Source organism: Aspergillus alliaceus (assembly GCF_009176365.1).
Source record: "Aspergillus alliaceus strain CBS 536.65 unplaced genomic scaffold BDW43scaffold_36, whole genome shotgun sequence".
Lineage (NCBI taxonomy): Eukaryota > Fungi > Ascomycota > Eurotiomycetes > Eurotiales > Aspergillaceae > Aspergillus > Aspergillus alliaceus.
The window spans coordinates 276,408-298,333 of NW_022474719.1; the positions used below are offsets into that span (position 1 = coordinate 276,408).

General features: G+C 45.6%; 4 protein-coding genes across 4 annotated transcripts; 3 read left to right on the top strand and 1 right to left on the bottom strand.

Moving 5' to 3' along the window:
• Positions 1 to 5,733: 5,733 nt before the first annotated feature.
• On the bottom strand, positions 5,734 to 6,538 carry BDW43DRAFT_301902 (uncharacterized protein; the record flags this gene model as incomplete). Its single annotated transcript, XM_032045138.1, has 2 exons — positions 5,734 to 6,347; positions 6,496 to 6,538. 2 exons carry the CDS (start codon positions 6,536 to 6,538, stop codon positions 5,734 to 5,736), a joined length of 657 nt encoding a protein of 218 aa, XP_031898080.1.
• Positions 6,539 to 7,388: 850 nt separating this feature from the next.
• BDW43DRAFT_283131 (uncharacterized protein) lies at positions 7,389 to 8,681 on the top strand. The gene is made up of 4 exons (XM_032042724.1): positions 7,389 to 7,623; positions 7,690 to 7,713; positions 7,767 to 7,988; positions 8,040 to 8,681. Exons 1-4 carry the CDS (start codon positions 7,482 to 7,484, stop codon positions 8,450 to 8,452), a joined length of 801 nt encoding a protein of 266 aa, XP_031898081.1. The 5' UTR covers positions 7,389 to 7,481; the 3' UTR covers positions 8,453 to 8,681.
• Positions 8,682 to 12,627: 3,946 nt separating this feature from the next.
• On the top strand, positions 12,628 to 13,218 carry BDW43DRAFT_320898 (uncharacterized protein; the record flags this gene model as incomplete). Its single annotated transcript, XM_032049199.1, has 1 exon — positions 12,628 to 13,218. Exon 1 carries the CDS (start codon positions 12,664 to 12,666, stop codon positions 13,216 to 13,218), a length of 555 nt encoding a protein of 184 aa, XP_031898082.1. The 5' UTR covers positions 12,628 to 12,663.
• Positions 13,219 to 16,587: 3,369 nt separating this feature from the next.
• Positions 16,588 to 18,400, top strand: BDW43DRAFT_313320 (fungal specific transcription factor domain-containing protein; the record flags this gene model as incomplete). Its single annotated transcript, XM_032047576.1, has 5 exons — positions 16,588 to 16,652; positions 16,714 to 17,054; positions 17,105 to 17,388; positions 17,447 to 17,902; positions 17,963 to 18,400. 5 exons carry the CDS (start codon positions 16,588 to 16,590, stop codon positions 18,398 to 18,400), a joined length of 1,584 nt encoding a protein of 527 aa, XP_031898083.1.
• Positions 18,401 to 21,926: the final 3,526 nt, after the last annotated feature.

The window sequence follows — 21,926 nt, forward strand, 5'->3', positions numbered from 1 at the left end:
TCTAGGTTTGATAGAGACTGGCAGGATTGAGGAGCTTTGTGCTCAATACTTGTTGTAAGTAACACGGCTATTGGGCCAGGTAGCCTTGGTGATGCGGTCGAAGAAATCCATCTTATACTGTGTCTTCCGGCCGAGGTGATCCTTTTTCTTCACTTGGCAGCCGAGACTATTATATTCGTAAGTGATCGTGCTATATACTCTGTCCTCCTTGGTAAGGAGTGTTTCAGTTATGACGGTGCTCTATATATCTAGCACTGTTTTGATTTTCCTTCCCCCTCGAGTCCCTCGATCTTGGTTAAGGTGATAAAATCCGTGGCAGTGCATATACCCACGCCATCATCCTCGGTATAACTATCTTTCTCGGTCACGCGACAAACCTGTTCCCAATTGTTGTATTCCACGTCTCTGAAAGTCTTTAATAGTGTGGGCTATCAATTTGTTCGTAGCCAGTTAACTTCCACGGCCTGGATACGTTGGCTGTAGTTGTTGTACATCCGTTCCTGAACTATACGGAAGGTCTTAGGCTGCGCAATATCTTGCTTCTCCATGCGCATAACTCTTTACAGACTATCAGTAAAGTATTGTGCCTGGATACCTTTCATACCCGTCAATGTCAGGTAATATCCCACCGCATCTTTTACCCGGGTGTACGATTGGGAACGAGTCGACTGATATAATGATGGAGACAGTGAAGCAGTGACAGCTGTGAGACGGCTAAGTATATCATATTCAAAGCTAGTTGTAACCTTACTCTGGTTTATATGGGTTATCTCCAGTCCTGATAGGAGCGAGTAGGTCTATAAGTGGCTAATCGAATGCTCGATAAAAATCTTCTTAATTTGCTGTAAAAGGCGGCCGTGGTCTCTGGATGATGGTTAATATATATATAGGTGTATTCCGTTTACATGAGAACTTGTGTACTGTGGAAGCTGTACTCTTCCTTGGTAGTGACAAAGTGATCGCTTAGAGTATCCTTAGCCGTACATAGCTTTAGGTAGGTATAGCGTCGCTTGCGAATTGGCGTATTATATACACTCGGTGCCGGAGTCACAATTTCCTTCTTGAGGTACTACTGGAATCTATGGGGATCGCTAGGGCATAATTATTTCTTTGTCTGGGGATCCTTCATCTGAGCTGGATACCATACATGTGACAGGAGCTTGAGTAACGTAAGACAGATTTCATAGGGAAGAGATAGAGACTGTTATTGGTTATCTAGATATATACAAGCTGTCGTGCCTATTAAATATTGCGATATCTCACTTAAAGGAATTTACATAGATATATCACTTTCCACAAGATAAATATGTAGTTACATTATATAGATTGTCTTCTATAACCGTACGCTACATGGCTATCAAACGTTAACTGCCAGCATATTGACATATGTAAACGCCGAGATCCTAGCCGAGAGTGAGTGTTCTCAGGGATGCATAACGAGTAACAAGAATAACAAATCAAGTAGGAGAATCCTGCCCTAAAGAATTACCCTACTGTTGAGGGATTGAGCTGCCTTGCAAGCTTATCGACACATGCGGACAACAACGAGCCCCCGGCCGAAAAAGAATACAACTAACCAAGGTTGCGCTGGAATGAATCATAGGCAGCAGTTACTTAATATCAACTGCCAGAGACATACCTTGCAGAAGACATTCTAAGTTAATGACAATACCCAGGTTCAAGCTTGAATTTACCAGTATTTCCAAATATTTTCATTCACTCATGGCTCTCCGCTGTCATAGTAATAATAGATATATCTATGGAGGAAGTGTAAAGCTAATTGTTAATTGACTTACTTATTATGGGTGGTGGACTCCATTAACACTATCAACCTTTGTGTAATTGGGAGTTACCGGAAATAACGGGATTGTCTCGCGTTGGATAATTTCTGACTGTAGAGTGAGATATCCCATTATTCCTCTTGAATTTCAATACATTGAGTTGTATACTTGGTAATAAAAAAGAGTGTATGTACTTGATGGGTGTGAGACCTTTCACCCGGAGAACCGCACGGTTGTGCATTGAATAAGGTTCCATATCTTCCTGGATCTTTGCTACAAGTGTACAAGGCGGGGTTAAGTAAAACAATACTAACTGGTATATATATTGGGTAGAATATCTATACAGAATAATAAGCTAGAAGCTGCGGTTTGTGTCGGTGTCATTACCTGCCAATTGGACTACATAGTACAGGATGACACCTAATAATACAGTTGGCGGGGAGCTTTACGCAAGTGACGGTGAATCCAAGCCTATTAGCAGTATAGTAAAGAATATCCCTATTATTATTTATCTTCTATACTTAATCTAACAGGACCTCTATGACGTATGGTGGAGAAACTTAAACTGGTAAGGCACCACTGCCCAAGCTATAGACCGTGCAGCTCTTTCGTTCTACCCGCTATGTTTTAGGGTTACAGTTACAGTCAGGAGCAACAACTACAACCGAGCAGGGAATTTCGCGCTTTAGTACTATCTAGCTGGTGTAACCCGAAGGATCTGCGGTTTAATAGAGAAACCCAGCGGTATGACCTCTCACAATATACTTGGCATCCTATTTTCAAATAAAGGTCTCGACACGCTGTGGACTAGAGACTTCGACTATCATTTCAGCATAATGCGAATCCTAAAGTCATATACGAGTTCTTTTTTCCCTGACGGAGACTAACTGAAAGTATACACTAGCTACAGGCAAAAGGTATGAGGGGAACATAAGACCCGGTATACTCTTCTGCGGAATGCTCCAGAGAGAAATACACAGGATACAATCTCCCTTCATTCTGCCTATAGAATAGTGGTAGAAAGCAACTCGAGATGGGAAGCCTAATTTGCAGCTATACAGATACTTAATACTAAGACTGAGACTCGCGAGTATTGGCAAACTAGTTTTAGAGTCTTCCTCAAGGTATTGAAGTATAGGATGATCTTTCCAATGATTTTTTTAGAATTTCAATTTCATTGGTCTATAGAATTTCGCTTCAGATATCTAAAGAGAGGCCTTTCATTAGGTCTTTTGCAAATCCTTCTATAACAGTTTTGGGATCTGGCAAATATGTAGTATCGGAGACCGGCTCGGGGTCAATTTCGTGCAGCTTCTCCTGCGTTAGATTGTTATGGTCATGAACGTCGAGATTCAAAAGGTCGTTGCCTGTTGTTTTCACAGTAAACTTCCCTGAGTTGCCGTATATATCCCAGACTTGAAACCAGGTCCCGTTGAACTGCTAACCAGGTTCTAGATTGAATGACTTAGGCTGAAACTCCATCAGGGCTACATAAAGTGCGTTGGGCTGATTGTTAACTGTCATATCGACCGTTTTGGAGCCAATAATTGAGTTATTATATATACCCACAGTTCTTGTATCAATACTATCTATATCCTACATGTGCCAATGCCTCGTCGAGCTAACCTTCTTACTCCCGTCACGTATCATAAGGCAATTGATCCATCTAGGCTGGCCGGGGGCGGAGCGCTTAACACTATAGATCTCGGATTTGATGAATAGATTATTGAAATTTTGCTTGTGATATAAAAATTACCCTGTGCCCAGGATATAGGAAAAATAGTTCTGACAGTTCCGCTGTTAAACCACCTTTTTATATCCTTGCTAATTTTGTCAGTGGTGTACATGATGTTCGGTTGGCCCGTGACGAGGATACTATTCCTCTAACCCTCACTGGTATTGCTAGTAGCGAAGACATACCCGTCTGGCTGCTCATTACTGGCCGCAATTCTTATGGTGCGGGCCACAGCCGTACTGATCTAGTAGTCCAGCCTCTGTTTACCGGTGTGGGGCCTACTCTCACTGTTGGAATGTGACTGGCTTGGCCCCGCGAAATCGTTTGGAATGGCTATGTACATATGTCCACCCCTCCGGTAGGTCAGAGCCATTACTGTCAAAATCCACCAGGCGGATGCTTAATAGCTCTTTATGTCCAATTTCGTGCGGCATTCTATCAGGCCTCAAAACCTCAATATTGATGACGACATGAACCTGATGCAGGCCATTCGGCCATTCGCGTAGAGGGTAGAACCTGAACTGTGCAGTTCAATTTCTAGATTTTTCACGCTCCAACCGATGGCAGCAGCCATTGTGCTAGAGAAGAAGTCTTGATATTTAGATTTATATCAAGAAGGAACCGGAAGGAAAACCTTTTGTTCGCTTAGCTACCTGGACGACGTGGCGTTGGGAGACCAATTTATAAAGAACCCTTCATAGCAGCTGACATCCCAGAGTAGAGAGAAGAGCATGGCTGGTTCCATGGCGAGACCTGAAATCTGAGCTCCAGATAGCTTGGTCTAAATCAGTGGGTTGCCTGTTACTTAGGCGGCTTGCGGAGCCGAGCCCGAAAGTTTCCACCTGAGAAGCGTCATGGACTAAGCCACGGTTGTCCACCAACGGCCACATACCCTCGTCGACTGTTAGCTACCTTCCTCTATATTCACACCAACCCCAGCATAAGAGGACTTTCGAGCTTACCTAAAAGTAGTCTACTCATTAATCTGATTTCATCCACTACCTAGGCGGTAGCTATCTACCATTTGAATCTGCTTATCACACTAAAACCTCCTCCGTCATTAAGTTGTATTTTCTATTGTGATAACAAACATTTCAGGTCATGCTCATCCTCTATTCTGCAACTGGGAAGCGGGTGTATCATATCTCCAGAGGTATGAAGCTATGACTTGTCATATGCATAGAAGTAGTGTTGGCCCTTAAAGAGAGGGACGATGGTCTTGTTTTAGGTGAAGACAAAACTTTCACAGGCTCACAGAACGTACCGGTCCACGATGTATGATTATATAGCCAACGAGTGGTCGACCCCAACTGCTAGCCTTGCTAATAGAGCTTTCCTTTAGGCTGTCCCTAGGGGATACGGTCGCAGTTACATCGCCGGTGCTTTATCGGCAAGGCATGGATTGAGTCATCCACGACATCCATGTTAACTAGGTTTTTCCTAAATCTGAGATTACAGCTAGATTTTAAGCCCCACCACTTGATGCAGGGTGGACGATCTCTTCTCTCCTTATACAAGTATACAAATTAGTTCTATTTCCACTATCCACTTGTGTGGGGAATGCTTTCCAGGGGTACGTAGGGTAGTTGGATGGCCTCAAATTCACTATCTCCACTCGGTAGGATAGGCAGCTCGATGGTAACTTTGCGAGAATCTAGAATTTTACCGGCATGCTCTTTGGCCCAGTTGTGGGCTTCTGATATGTAGAACGCATCCTGCGCTGGGAGCTCGGGGATACCCGATGCAAGGGCAAGAGGCCCAAGCACCAGGGTTGCAAAACACAACATCAAGCTCCTCATAATCTCAGAATTCTTGCGTGTGGGAGTAGTTCTTCTTCACGGATTGGCTATTGGGGTACCTCTTTTTGATTAGTATAGCTAATACCATTGGTCTTTCTATTTTAATCTTCTTTATTATATTTATTTAAATCTTACCGAATACTTCTCTAGGGTCGGTACTATTCAGGGTAGAAGACCTGCCAACTAGGTCAGGATACGTAGGCTAAAGGAGAGAGAAAGATCAAAGGCAGGCGGTTGATACTATTCCGACAGGAAACTAATTCTTCCCCTCCTACTACTACTGACGATTCGCTAAACAAAGCTTAGTACTATCTCACAATAATTGACAGCGAATTAGATAAAGCATAGAAGTTGTAAACATGTGCCGAGACGAAACGCGATCGACAGAAGCCGTCGGAAGAGGGACGAGGCTAAGGCCCTACTCAACCCCATACTGCTCCTTCGCATCTACAAAAGCCAAGTCCCCAAAACTGAAACTCGACAACAACAGCGGAGCATCATCAACCTCGAAGAAGAATTTATCCATCCGACGGACCTCCGGATCCTCCTTATTACCCTCATCATCATCGGTATCATCCATGAACACAAAGAGCAGACCCTCGTCAGCCCAGTCCTGTGTCGTCACCACGATGAACGCGGTCGGATACCAGCCCATTACCCCCTTTGCCTGGCCGCCGGAGACGGGAGTGATTTCCTTGTCCAAGTCGACCTGAGCCTGGACAGCGTCCTTGAGCCTCTTGCCGGCTAAGTTGTGCGTTTTGGGGGTGCGGACTATGGGTGTGGGATTATTTTCGAGCCATTCTTTGTTTAGGATGGATAATAGTCTCTCGAGGTCTTCTGGTGAAAGATCGATGAGTGTGTATAGAGCGAAGGAGGCCGCGTCCCAGCTGTAGTCGCCGTAGACGCAGAGAGCGGGGCAAGTGGAGGGGAGGGAAAGGTCTAGAGTCATGGCCTTGGCTTGGCGTCTCTTCAGGTGAGTTAGATGATTGTTGAGATTTACGAGTTTTAACTTCAACCAGCTGGAAGTCTGGCCTGGTACTTGGGGGGTTGTAAAAGGTGGCCAGGAAAAGGAGAATGAATAGAACAAGGGATATGTACATGATCAGGAGCTGAGGTCAGGCGGCAGCGATGTAAGCTAGTAGGGCTGAAGCGGGAACGGCTCTTCCGATCGTGCCCTAACTCTTCCCTCTTTGTCTCGGCGGTGAGGCTGGGGATGAAACCATTGATTATCTTCAAGCCAATAGTTTGTACAGTAGAATCTGTCGGACAGGGATATTGACTGGCTCATGAGACGTACTCACTTCTGGGCTGCTTTATCCCGTAAGCATGCAAGCCTGGCACCGCAGGTTTCCTCTTTATTGCTCCCCCTCTCACTCAGCCTTCTTTTTGCTTTTTTGAACTTTTCTCTCTGGGTTGGTTGTTTGCATATACGAACGCTCATCGTCACCGACTGGGCCAATGGGTATTCAATATCACGTTGGTAACTGAGATGGTAGGGTGATCATCCCCGAGTCAGCCTGGAGATTCTCACACACTGTTGCATTGGGGGCGTAATCAGGAGATTCCCGCCGCTTGGCACAGCCAAGGATATCCCTGCATTGATCATCCTATCATCTGCGCATTCAGGAGTACCTGGATAGAAGATGTGGCCTTGTATTCGGGCGTCATAAAACTACATTCATTGAGCATGGCAGACAACAGCGATTTACTCGGTCAGGCAAAGCATCATAAACTATGAAGGGGTAAATATGAGAGAGATGATGACGTTCGAACGTAGAAACAGGCACTGAAAGGAACAGCAGTGCCGCCATTGCAATGACAAAAGCAAATGAAGGACTTCTTCGTCCCAACATGCAACGCATGTCATCAATAGCCTCAGGCGCCCTGCAGCGTTAATGTTACACCATTTCTATAATGTTCAAGTTAGCACTCATGTAAAGCCATCGTTCTACATCTTTGTGACCCCTTTTTTGTCAGCCACGTGCAGATTGGGACGTGTAAGCACAGTGTCTTCTCCGATGCTCTTTAGGCTTGGAAAAAAGATCATTCAAATCGAGGGGACATAAATAGGCGCCTGTTGCCAGTAGAAATAGTGATAGATAACAACAGGAATTCAATAAATTCCATATCTCCCAAAGACGTTGTTACAGCGGATTAGATAACATCATGAAGCCCTTTCTGCTGTGTCTAGGACTTTTTGTCCTTTCGCTGGGGTCGGCAGTCCCCGACACTTCAGCTCCTGATGCACAGGTGGCTGCAGCGGCTAGAAAGCATCTAACCTTTGATTGTTCTGATGGACAGGTTGGTGGTATGTCAACTCAACTACTTCTCCCACAATCTATGGGGATCGAGAACTGAGAGTAACTTTGTGCAGATACGTGTATGAATATGTGCTACGGTATGCCTCCCCGTCTGCTTCAAAAATGCAAAAGCATAACCTCCTATGTTTAGGCGCAAAATGCAAAAACCTGGGCAGTACATTCACCTGGGATCTGCCAGATTCTCCTACCAAAGGCAAGCGCAGCCGTCTCGCCGGCTGTGGCTCTGGCAACCGATGCAGCAAAGCCCCCTATGGCAAAGGGTACCAGTGCGACGAGTATCCGTTCAAGTCCGTCAAGGAGGCAGATAAAGGCAATCAAGTGAACCGATGCGTCAAGGGTCACTATAACAGCCGTTCGTCACGTCAGCCCCTCTTATTATTAAACTAAGACTGACAAAGCGCAGGTCAAGGGCAGGTCCTGCAGAGCTTCTACTATTCTTATGGGCAGTTCAAGGGCAAGGGCTGCAATGGGAAGGCTCCCTGTAAATATAGCCTTTCCTTCAAAAGGTTCAGTAAGTATAATTACTGCAAGAAGAGGCCAAACTGCAAGAACGACGGAAATGAGTATACCAAGGCTGGACCAGCGAAGCGCGAAGAGGATGTTGATACCAGTGGCTACTACCGCCTTAGCAGTGGCGAGGTTATCTTTGTTCCTGATGGAGCATCAGTGGGTGATTTGGTCTATCAGGCTACCTTCACCAATTCCAATGCCACTAGTAGTGTCGAGGCTTTGACTGAGGATGATGAGAGCTATGGTGACGATGAATTTGAGATTCAAGAAGATCGCATTGTCGAAGAGGTTGAGGACTATGAATAAACTATTGCATGGTTTTCTATAGTCTGATGGCGTCTCATGATCTCCATCAAAGAAGTCATCAAGGTCGAGGCTGGTATGTTGAATGTCTTTAGGTTTGGAATGACAGATATATTCCTTGCAAACATGGCATATGCTTTCACAATAGCTTGAGGGCACCCTTCCTACGAACACTCTCTTTAAGTTTAACAAATCAAAGAGTAGCCCATGATTGAATATATTCAGCCAGCTAACTACCACCCCCTTCTTCGTAACCAAAAGTCAAAGGAAACAAGTCATTGTTTGAAGTACCCTGATCATCTGGGCCAGGCGCCCCTTCAGCACCCCAGTCCCAATCGCTGTGTTCATCAATATCGCCAGTATACAGAAGGCTCTTCTCTCCGGTAGCACAATCCTAGGTCACAATGCTCAAAGAAGGACATTTACATGACAGTACTCTCAGTATCTTGGGGTTTGGTGGTCGCTTCAAGAATTATATGCCCGCTTTGACAATATCATTGGATAGAGAACAGGCACGGCCAGGTCTTGAACAGTGCCTACTATGTTCAGCTCTCGGGCCGCCTGTGCCTCGAGGACTTAAGATGACAATGAGGCTTTCTAGCTTTGACGGGAGGTTAGCTTCGCCAGGGTCAGTACTCTTACCCCTTCTGAAGCCCCATCTCAAAGAGTCGAGGATATATCCTGCGGAGTCGCACCCGGTCAGACCGCAAAGAAGGAATCCGAAGCACAAGTTGAGAAACACTAGCATTTAGCTCCGAGCCGCACATATCAAACAGAAGCTGGGAAGTCCTAGAACTTCTGCAGGTTCATCAAAAGATACGTCAGAATCCATGTTTGCAGATAATCAAATCGGGATCCCAACAGCTGTGCAGAATCAAAATGACAACACACCCGGTGAGTAAGAGAATCCATCCAAGCGCATGAGGGAAAGATATATGTGCCCGGCGAGTCAAGCGAAGCAACGAGATTCAATCCAACGGCGATATGGTACCCCACCATTCTTCTTCGGGTCCATTAGTGGCGATGTCTTTGCTCATATTAGGTGCGCGGAAGATGCGGCCGTGATGATGATGTCACCCCTTTCAAATTCCCAATACATGTCGCAGACATGGATGAAACATTGGTCTAGACTTACAGTAGCTCAAGTTTAGTCGAATGCGAAGGGTGAACCGCGAGCTTTGCGTCCGCATCGAACGCCACTGTGCTTCTCTTAGCCTCCCATGGTTCCAGGCGGGTTGTAGAACTCTCAAGATCCGCTTTTCCAGGTGGCCATAGCGCGTATATCGGTATGGGAAAGAATTGTTTCACTTGAATCTTTAACGACGGCTACTGCCACCCTTCGATCTAGCTCTTTCTCTGTGTACTTCCCGAGCAAAGAAAGACGACATGAGCCATGGCGGATATACACTCCGTGCATCAAAACAACAGAGTGTTGTGCGCCTCCGGACCTGGTCTCGTCGTCGGTATGTATAAACTGATGTTTGAATGTTGAAAGAGTGGAAATACCACGATCACTGCTGGTAGAGAGGCGAACCGGCTTACCACCGTCTCGGAACAGTCAGAGGAACAAGTGGCATTGGTAAATCCACGGCACGGGCTCTCGACAAGTATACGATCTTGCCTCATGTCTACCTTATCAGGCGCAATGCTGAGCAGGCATCGAAGATAATGAAAGGAATTGCGGGAGTCTAATCTGTGGGTGGAAGTAACATTCATAAAGAAAGACGTTTCTCTTCTGCGCGATAGACGAGGCCTGTCAGGAGATTCAAGCGAGGGGAAAAGCGGCGAATCTATTATTTGTGAGCACCGGGATATCAAGGGGAGGAGAAGGTGTGGCTTCCTTTTTCCCTCCTTTCTTTTCCCTCTTCTGTCCCTATCCTGCACCCACTCACAATCACAGATTCAAGTGTCGTAGAAACGCAAGAACGATTTAACAAAAGCTCAGCCTTCATTATTATGCTATCATTCCATTTGTCATGAACATGCTCCCCGAGCTTTCAACAGTAGCCTCGCACCGCCTCTCGAGGGTTACCGTATTTCCGTTGTCGGAGCTGGAGGTGAAGGCCCTTTGATTCTCGACGACTCGCTCCTGAAGTCGAACTACTCCATGCGCAACCGCGCCAATCATGCGGTTACAATGGCATCTTCGACCTTGAATGAGCTGGCCCGGGCCCATCCTGCAACCACTCTCTTTCTTACTTACCCCGGAGTCGTCAACACAAACCTAACACTGGACATGGACACAATTACGCACCTCGGGGCGAAGGCCCTTCTGTCTCTTGCATCTACTGGGATAGTGCGTTTTGAGGATATTGGGGCAGGCACTTGTATATTGAGACGAATAAGGAGTATCTGGGATTGTCGAATAAAGGTGGATCTGTCGACGGTGAACCAGATCTGAGAGCGTACCTTCTCGATAGACGCGTAGAAAAAGAGCAGACATTCCTGAACGAGCTCGAAGCACTTGGCTGCCAAGTCATCGCCGTCACTGTAGATGTGGCGAATATAGAGGCTGTGAAGGCGGCTGTGTCTAGGTGCACCAAGCCTCTAGCTGGAGTTATTAATTTAGCTCTCTCCCTACCTGTACATCCTTAAGCTTTCGTCGTTTGTCATCGCTGACATGGACTCTTTTCGTCGACCGTACAGGATGATACATTTTGAATGGATGTCTACACTGGCACCAAAGGTATTTGGGACGTAGAACCTCCATCAGGCTGTACAAGGCCAGCTGCTGGAATTTTTTCTTATTATAGGCTCCCTTACCAGGACTTGCAGATCAGTAGAATTACGCTGCTGCTTGCACATACTTGGATGCCTAAACACAATATCGTCGACAAATTGGCCTACCATCTTCAGCGATCGACCCTGGCGCCGTGGCGGGATCGCCAGCGGCCAAGCACTTATCAAATATTCGTCAATTTGATGCAATGGGATTGGGAGCGTTACAGCAAGTCATCGCCAGCACACAGCTCGCAATCTTTTTAGTCTCAGACGCGGGATACACCCGGGCACCGTTATTCAAACGAGCTAATGGTTGGACCTTTCAGAAATACCAACCATTCTGGGTATGGGATGGAACATGGCCGGGATGCAAGGTTTTCAATGTATCAGAATTTGGCTACTCGTGCGGAGAGCAGGAAACCTAATAACCAGCGTTGGCTCACTAGTGGGCTAACGGGGTGAAGTCGTGGCTCTATCGTCAGGCTGTTATTCATGTCACGGTAGAAGAAATATCGAATGCGATCACAGTAGGGAGTCTGGTACATTGTCCTTGTTCAAAGTGTAAAGACAAAGTACAAAGTGGGTGGAAACGATGCCGCTGTCAACCAAGGTTGATCGATGCTTTGTCCAAGCGAGGCCTTGTTTGACTTATATATTATACCGTTGCACCGTTGCCTTCACATATGTTGTGCCATAGTGAAGTTTGCGTATTCGTGGGCTTATTTCATAGATATAAGCATAGATATCTTGAGGTATCCCAACATATTCTATCCCAAAATCCCCAAGACGTATCGGGTTTTCTAGACAGCTCAGAGACTTTCCATTTCCGTTTTACTGCGCACCCTCGCCGCTTTTTGCTCACTGAGCACGCCCTGAACTGATCACTGAGTAGGCGTAGTAGCCTGAGTACGCCAACCTCAATAAAACGCACCACAATAGAGTTGAACTAAAATCCGTTTACCCTGTAACGCTACCCATCCGACCATGGGAATCTCTAAAGGAGCAGGGCAAAATAGGTTTCGGGGACCGAATCTCCGTCTCCACCGAACCTCGGCAATCAATTTGCGAATAAGACCAGCTGATCCGAACGGAAAAGGCTACCGGCCCAGGAAAGCAGTCCTGAAGACTTCTATAATTTGGTAGTGATGTGGTTCACGGCTAGAAAGGTGCTATGCGCCTCCTTGCCACGAGGATATCGCGAACTAATCCATGCACTTTATCCAATCGGCAGTTAGATGTTGGCGCGCCATACCTACTGAGATATCAGCGAGCCGTAGATTATAGCGCCATTCCCAGCTTCTTAGCGAGCCAAAAAATGTCATGAAGTATTTAAGTATCCCCGTAATTACTTGAGCCGACATACGCAGCAGACTACCAATAAATAGATTAAGTGCCAATATCGACTTTTTCTCTTTCCAGGTCAGACCTCGGAGAATTTCTTGCTTCTTCACTTGTGAAGAAGCACTTTCAGAAGAATCGATAGTCTAAGCAGAATGGATGAGTATCAATCTCGATGGCGAGCGTTAAAAGTTTTCGAGATCCTCTTCACCCGTCTTCTAAACCGGCAAATCCGTCGTCGTTGGCTCCTCGAACATCATTACATGAGCGATACACCGGTACTGCAGAGATTTCAACCTGTCATTTTTCTTGAATGTACACCCCGCCTTGAGCGCCTGGCTGCCTTTGGAGATGTGCGCGGCAGTCAGTCGAGGCAGGAGCAAGAAGAAGTGCTGAAGTGTCTAGAATTCAGGATGCGACTCCTAAGAGCTCGTGTTGAAAAAGGAAAAGAACTTGCGGCAGAGATTGAGCGGCGAGCTAAGAGCAAAAACGTCAAGTACCCTACGCACTTCTGTCATACATGTGTCGTGTCCGGTGAGAAAGCTTACGTCCACTTGACTAAGTGTGGTCATCGGATTTGCCGGGATTGTATGATATACCAGACTACACCTGACGGGAAATATCAATGCAGTATATGCTTTCGGCCCACCAGCATATTAGGGCTTCGGAGGGACCCCGCGCGGAAGCGCCAGGTCTTGTTAGATCGTTAGGATTCGCTACCCATCACCAAAAGCTTGATAGTTGAGAGAGTGAGATCTTTGCCGGGGAATGCATGAAACTTTCATAAATAGCAAGCCCAGATGAACAGATCGTATTCTACATCAGAGTGTCTTCTGGATTCCTTCTATACTTCCCGCTCATTTCCAGCTCTTAGGATGTTGATTTCTTGTAGAGAAGATTCATAGTCATTGCCATCTGCGCGGCTTGTTCAAAGCGTTAAATATGAGAGACTGGGCGTCTAGAAAGTGTGGTGTTCTTCTGAAGGCTTCTCTGCAAACTGTGATCCTTGTGATCTAGCTGACGGGAATTTCGAGGTGTTTGAAGGGGCAGATGAGATTGAACCTTCACTAAGAAGTGGTGGAGTCGGCATGCGAATTGAAGGGTGATTTTCTGAAGGATCCGGTTTTCATTCAATGGCTTGAGAGCCGCTCCTGCGAAGTCATTGCATATAACTTTTCGAAAGACTGCTTCTCATACGGGAGGAAATAGGTATAGAAAAATCCTCTTTATTAATGTGCTCGTTCCCAACCACTATCATTCCCTCGACTGATTTTCCGTATGCACGTTAAAGTGACCGAACAACCACGACATCTAAGGGTTGAAGATGAGAAGTATGTGGAGGTATACAAAAGTTGAATACAGCCTAGAAAAAGGATGAAAGCATGCTTTACCCACCTAAGGCCAAGCTCATTTGTTGTCTAGCCCTTGACTCTGTTGGTAGGCTTCTAATCTAAAGGAAGATTAGGCTCTTCGTACCCAAGCAGCTTGGTGCCCCTTCCCCTTTTAAGATAATTACTGGCTGTACAGACATTTCTTTACACCTCACACTCTTAATAATTGTAATCTACTCACAGTTCCCTTGGATAAATGTAGAAGGCCTTTCCTGCGCTCCGCTGTAATCGTAACTTTAGAAGCTGTACAGAGTCCTATCACAAATGCAAAGGCAGTCATATATCAAAATTCCAGTTATCATCCTCATGTGTGCCATGTTTCTCAATGGCTTCGTGTAAAGTGTTAAGCCACTGTTTCAAGTTCTTGGGGTCTTCCTGCTTCATCCACAGATACGAAATGGTCCGATTATATCTTGCGCTCAGTCCAGGACGGCGTTTAATACAAGAATAAGGCCACTTGATACCGAGAGTTGCGGTAGAGTACCGTGTATGCTCGCGGAGTAGAATCTGCACTATTCCACCCAGATACTCAGGTCGGATTGAAATGCCTCATCTATCCGCATCAAGCAGTCGTTTGACTGAGGCTCCTCTTCCATTATAGCCAATTTATATCAATTGGCACGTGTTTCTGCGCGTTGTTTTCTTGAAGGCGCGCGTGAGGAGTTGTTACTGATACACCAGATATATTCGACAAGGCATTTTATATAGCAAAGAAGTGAAAAAGCAACACGTTGAAGATAGTATAATTGAATACGTCATTGAGCGCGGCGAAAATCCGTCGCTTGCCCGTGGAATACATTAACGTATACAGGGCAGAGCACCTGTATAGGTGAGAATCACTGATACCAAGCTGTAAAATTGATGCATGACTAACCCTTACAAGACCCCCTCCACAATACGCTGAGTTCGGTACTTTATCGTCCATGAATAGAAGAGTTACATCTCAGGTAGTCATGATATCACAGAAAGGGTCCCGACTCCGTTCCGTATAGTGCAAGAATCACCGAGTTCCCGGGGATTATCTTTACATTAATGACTAAAAGTTAGCTTATTGCAATCAAGAAAAATGAGACAGAGAAAGAAATGCTCTTCTCTAAATGGACCGTGGAATAGACCCAACTTGCCATGATCGCATTGGCCAGCCAGTGACCATCCCACCTAATTGATGCTTATATCGTGTCGTGGTAACGCCACTATAAGATTGGGTTATTATATTTTAGGGGAATATATTTGAAATAGGAATTGAAGCTAGTACTCTTCCAGAATAATTATATATAGAAAATCACAGGCCGTGTATCGTAACAGTACAGCAGTTACAGAAGCAGTATCGGCTTAAGAGACCTTTCCTACCAATATTGAATATATAAGGCCGCTCAAGTCTAGGCTACTAATGAGAGACAGTTGTGAAGTCTTTAGGGAGTAAGGATTAGATACAGGGGTTCGTGTTATAGAGAGGCCTCACCGTATATCTACGTAATATTAATAGGAAAATCTGACTCGTGAAAATATAGAAAATAGATAACTAGATATTACATATTGAAATCATATACCGTGGCCCGTAGAATTAATTAAGTAATTAATGAAAACACTACGGCCCTAATTCTTACTTTACGCTTACTATAGTCTTATTAGATTTAGATAGTCATGTCTATAAGAGCAGTACTATATACCGGTAATACTATATCTTGTGACTCTAAAAAGAGCACAAAGATCAAAGGCTTTATTTAGGCCCTATCTATCAAGCGGTTAGACTTTTTCGCGGTACTGTTATGGGCCCTTGATTTCCTCTCTACTCTCCTCCTGGAGGTACTAACGTTATTTCGACCTAGCACCTTTGATATCAGAAGTATCCCGTTTCTTGCTACCTTGGATCGCTTTAATGGAGTTCCAGACCGTATTGTTTGCTAGCATCCTTTGGGCCGAATGGATATTATAGACAATGACCCAAAGGGCCGCAAGGGGGTAAACCACTCGACCAGCACTGCATTAGGCAACAGATTAGACTCAAAAAAAAAAAAAGGGAGAGAAAAAAACCAGTATACTCCGTAACGATCAATTATTCTCCATCCTTGAAAGTTCTTCGCTGAAGCATACACACAATTCAAACCCCAGGGACAATAGGCACAGGCCTATTCTGCCAACGGAAGTACTTGTGCTGGGCAGTGTTAGTACCGTACCCGACAAAGGCATTTCTGATTCCAAACCTGATTTTACTCAACTATTTGGCTCAAATTATACTTTCTATGAACCAGAGGACGTAACTAAAGACTAGACTTTTTACATTTTTAGGGTGGGATATTGACGTCCTGACGTCCTTCTAGACCGCCACTCCCGCTGCTTGGCATACCATAAACCGTGGGTTAATGAGATCATTGATTCTCGAGGTCGAGTAGCCCTCGCATAAAGCCACGGAAAGCTCTCCACTCAACTAAGTTGCCAGACAAAATCCAAATCCAAATCCAACGTGATGATTCCTTACAAACCCGGCAATCTGGCCGTATGTTCGTTGAGTAGATTGGAGAAAATTGAGGACTGTATACTAATAGATATATCCAGTGTGTTAGATGTCAGACCAAGAAGGTATATCCTGGTCTGACTTGCTTGGAGCCCAGTTCCCGACGTTAATGAGAGCAGATACGCTGCAGTAAACAGCAGCCGAAATGTGACCGATGTCAGGCAGCTGGCGTCATGTGCGCTTATAATAGGCCTCATCGACGGACAACGGGACGTGCCGCCTTTGGTTCTACAGCATGGTGATTGCAAGCCAGCTCTTTGTTCCTGATCTCGGTCTCGAATTGACGCGGCTGGATGTAGGAATTCAGACATAGCTTATACACTCTCGGAGCGAATCCAGAACCTGGAACAATTGATAGACCCCGGGAACTCTAGTTTGCACCCAACTCGGCCCCATTCTGGCAGCCCAGTATCCTCTGCTTTCAGCACATCGGTTCAGCGCAAAACACCGGCCTCACCCAATGACGAAGATACAAAAATGCTCAATCCCATCATCGACTCATGGCCGCGTGCTAAAATCCGAGACCAACTCACAAATGCTCTCTACAAATCCCGAAGGATCATGCTGCAGGATGCCCCTGTTTGTACGTCGGAAGACAACTTCAGCATGCCTCCTGAAAGAGCGAAGGTACTCATTGAGGGTGAGGGCCCCGAGAAGGTTGAGCTGCCGCTAGTGCTAACGAGGAAGAAGATTGCTTGGAGCAGCTCAAGGGGGACTTATTTATCGGTCTTGTGGATGCGGAACTGATGAAGTCGCTACCAGATATCATAGACAAAGTGCATGTTCATCTTCATGCGTCAGTGCTCCTTGTATATTATTTGCTGCTATGCCAAGGCCACCTGATTCGGGAGGACGGGTACAGATCTTGCGGCGATATTGTCTCTCGGCTCTATCTCAAGTGTATCAACCTTTTGCCTCAGTGGCGCCAAGGCGCCACTGCAAACACAACATATCTGGTAGGCGCCCTATTAATGGTATGGCTCATAAGATCTACCTATGGAACGTATCTGACACCTGCTCCCTTGCATCTAGTCTTTGATAGCGGCAGAGAATCAAGATTTCGACTTAAGTTGGTCCCTCCACCGTCAAGCCTGTCAGTTTGCACAGCTCCTTGATTTGCACAATCTCGACCGGTATCAGGACCCATCCAGTGTAGATACAATGACCTTCGAACACAAACGGCATGGCTTCTGGCAACTTATCCAGGCAGATTTAAACTTTTGCCTTTATCATGATGTTCCCCCCACAATTTTTGCCACGGATTGGACCGTGAATATCCCTTGGCTGGGTTTTAACTTAGAGCTTGATGGCGCTGGCTATCCCCCGGTGAATATCGCCTCATTTATTGCCAATTCCCGCCTTACCTTCATCGGTATGGGGTTTTTAGAGGCTATCGGCAAAGCTACAGTCGATCCTTACTTTGATCTAGAAAGCTGCATCGAGTCGACCTGCGGCAAGATCAGGGTAACAATCCAAGAGTGGAATTTGGTTCGTCTACAGAACACTTTGGAAAGATTACAGGGAGAGAAATGACTCACACCTTTCCAGGAAGATAGATTCCATAAATCTAGTTTATTACTGGATAAGCTGTTCCTGGCTGACGCTCTGCTCGCGGGACTAAACTTTATTATTATTATGAATAGCAAGCTGCCATGCTTTTTCCCGAGTTCCTCTTGCAAACACTGGAAAAGCGCTGTCCAGACGGCACGTCACATCGTTGAGATTGTCCTGGAAATGGGTTTTCCGTCCCCATCAGATGCGACCATCAGGCGGATCTTTTTTCTCCGCCCATTTCTCGCTGTCTTGACACTTTACGAAAATCTCGCCGTTGTCACCGACGAGATGCGTTGCAAAGACATTCTTTCCCTGGGCAGACTGCAGAAGGTACTAGCCATCGGCGCCGAGTACCGTCCGGACTTGGTGCCGATTGTGGAGGTCATGGAGTCTCTGGCACATCTGGTGCGTGGCCAAGGTACTCACCCATAAGCCGTTGAGTCCACGATGGGGCCGCAGGTACCTGGGGAAGATGCTCTTTGGATAAGCATGAAAGTCTAGTATTAAAATTAATATAATATATATATCTAGTTATTGGTTTTTGTTGCAACAAAACTAGTACTAGTGATGCTGAATTCGACCAAAAATAATAACAATAAAAAAGTAACGCGCCTGCTCATACTACATACCGTATTTTAGGATATCTTGGCGAATTAAGCTCCAGGGATCTTAATACTTTATATAGACAATCTTCATTCTTCTCCTCTGAATTTTGGTAGGTTTCAGTATAAGGATTGAAGTTGTACACGCCTTCTTTAAAAGGAAGCAACATGAGTTCAATGTGGTTGAGATTAGGTGAAGATAGCGGCGATTCCATGTATCTTATACTAATATCTCGCAGCCACAATCCCGGATCTTTTTGACTAGTATGAAGGTGGGCTCTGGATTATAAATAATAGGCAATATCTGTTTTAAGATATTGTGATAGGAGTATACAGAGTAGCCATGCCTCTTTGACTCAAAATCCGGCTCCCAATGTATTAATTCGTTACGGTATTTACTCTAGATAACTGCCCAGACTCTATGAAAATCTAAGCCATAAAATACTTTTTGCTGATGATATCTTGAGAGCTCTAATTAGTACTTATTTCACTATATCATCGTAGGTCAATCGGCCTTGATATAGTTAGTGCAGTGTAGGGTTCATTCAAGACGCTTTTTAGCTGTCTTGTAGTGTACGGTGAGATAAATAGATAGAAAAGCTTGTTCTGTAGTGAAGAATAGGACCGCAAAGGATCTCGCTTGATAAAACAAGAATGTAAACGTTTATCTTGCTCAGTATGAAGCCTTGGCCGCCCTAATCCTGGTCAAGGTCGGCAATCATCTTGTAAAATAGCTCGGCTGGTAGATGAAATAGGCCTATCTAGAGCTTCATTGATTTTAGAGTTTTAGCACCTACAAAACGAGTTCCAAGTATGAGATGTCCCTCGGCTGGCTTCAGCTCAGTATTACATCTAATATTAGTACTCAAGGTCCCTAGAGCTCGGCGTTGAGCCATGGTTCTAGGTGGTTGAAAGCATGAGGGCGTTTCACGCGAGCAGGGAACTTGGTCAGATTACTCAGACCAACCTAGCTTCTTTGACCCTGAATCTTATGATCTTATCATCGCTTCGAATGTAAGCAACTCTTCTCCCTCACTCCCTCAAGGAAAGATTTATGTGAGTGAAATGTGCCTGCGCTGTATCAAACTTTTTTACCGCCAATTCTGTATTTGGATTCCGGCACAGGCCCTGGGAATTTATGGTGAAGACAAAGGTATGGCCATTCTCATTCTCGGACTGCAGCACCTCGAAGTGACCAGTCGGTGACAGGGCTTCTGCCTGGAGATAGTTCTCCATCAATTCAGATGAATGGCTAATCCTAAGGCCCTTAGCATCTTCCATCACACTGTTTCCATTGGAGCTCGTTCGGTCGAGGTAGGAAAGGTCGCATACCATATCTTAGTAGTCAGAGAATCGGCGCATTCGTGCAAACGAAGACCTTAGATCCTGGAAAGACAAAGCTCGGAATATAATAAAATTAGTCGTCATCTATTACCGACGTATCCTCAATCATTTTCGCAAAGTCAATCATATGCTAGACCCCCCACGTTCATCATGCATTCCCCCCATTCCTTCGGGGTTTACTGGTGAATAACCTCTGGTGTCCCCGCGTTTCTCTCTAACCGTACGTTGCCTGTTCCATCCACCCAGAGTTCGTACTTGTCGGTCTCCACAACAGTCAGTTTGTCAGAGTTGGTATCATACCCTTGGACTGCTTTGATATTGAACTCAATGTTATGTTCCAGGACTACAAAATGCTCCTTGAACGAGACTAACGAGATTATCAAGGTATAGCTCTGAGGTCTCGAACCCCTCAGCGTGAAAATCTGTGCTCGGTTGCACGTCGACTATATTTCGTAGGTATACTCAATGTACGCTGTATCTTCCCCAGCGGGTTCTGGCTTCACACTGAAGGTTTCTGGCAGGCTTGGCTCCAGTAGCATGCCTGAGAAGCGTGGCTGGTGCGGGCGAGTACGGTGTGCGTAAAATATACAGCACCATTCAGGGTTCAATTCAAGGAATAGATCTCCAAAGGCCTTGGTCAAGAGGGTTCGGTTCATGCCTTTGATCACTGGGACCCGCTGGGCGACCGTACTATCCAGATTAAGAGGAGCTGCTGAAGGCTGACGGCTGTGCCTGATAGTGTTTCCAACGCGCGCAATTTTGCTTCCTTTTCTTCTGGGCTGTTGCCAAAGTAGGGAGTTTCCAGATTCTTGGGCAACAAGGTTGACTGTCGTTTCAAAGAGCCACATCTGGTCCTTGCCATCGACTTTGTCAGCTTGACTGAGCACGTTCCAAGATCCAGGAGGCCAACCCCCCTGGAGTGTGTGTGGATAATAATGATAATTTCCTTGCACATAAGCCGAAATCCGATATTTTTCGCGCCACTTCCGAGCTCGATGACATCGGGTAGATCTTTGGGATGAACGGTCTGTGGCAATCTGATCCGGAATTGAAGGCCAACCGCAAATCTGACATCGAGCATCTTCTTGGATTCCTTCTTCCGTCAGGGCCGTGCCATTGGGAATTGTGAAGGGATTCACGGCACCACTGTGCTTCATGGGTTCATCCAAAGTAATGGCCTCAGCAATGCTACTCCCATCCTCACCCATAATGAAACAAATCAGGGTGGCTGGCAAATTACCACTCCCAAAGTATTGCTTCAAGCCCATGTTAAGAGCTTCCTGTGTGGTGACCACGACGAAGTTATATCCGTCCACGGCTCGGCTTAGGCGTGACTTTTCGGCACCAGACATGATGGAAATGTTGGATTCGTGGGGCCAATATTTTAATCGCGGTCTCAATACGATAGAGGTAAGACAGAATTATTTGAGGTTCTGGTGACCTGAAATCAACGAATAATTTAGCCTTCATTATATTGACTTTTGGGGCAGGATGCTCAAACTCTCTGCACCAACTCAGGTCCTCTCACCATTCTATCCCTTTTTTATTGAGATTGTCGTTGTAATTGCAGTTGGCTGAACGAAGGTGGAGATCGCCCTTCCCTACCCGATGGCTTGACGAGAACATCGGAGGCACAGGGGTCTCGTATTCAACTAGGATTCTTCCAACATTAGCGTTGAGTTATGCGCCCTTTTCACAGATCTTTTTGTTATTACTGACTGAAGATGAACGAGTTAGGCTATGCTTTACTACCAAGTCTAAAAACAGCTCAAAGAAGCAGGGCCAAGAAAATCAAATATCAATGATTAATAGATCTTGTACTGTTGCACGCTTCTTATTTATGGATTCACGACGGAATAGCATATCCGAGCCTCTGGCCATATCAAGAGATATTCTGCAGCATTCTGCACAACGTCCATTCGAGTATAAAACCAGGCGATGAGGAATCAGAAGCCGAGTTACATATACAAACTCCCTCTCCGTCTGGCAAATCGAACCTGGGATTCGTGACC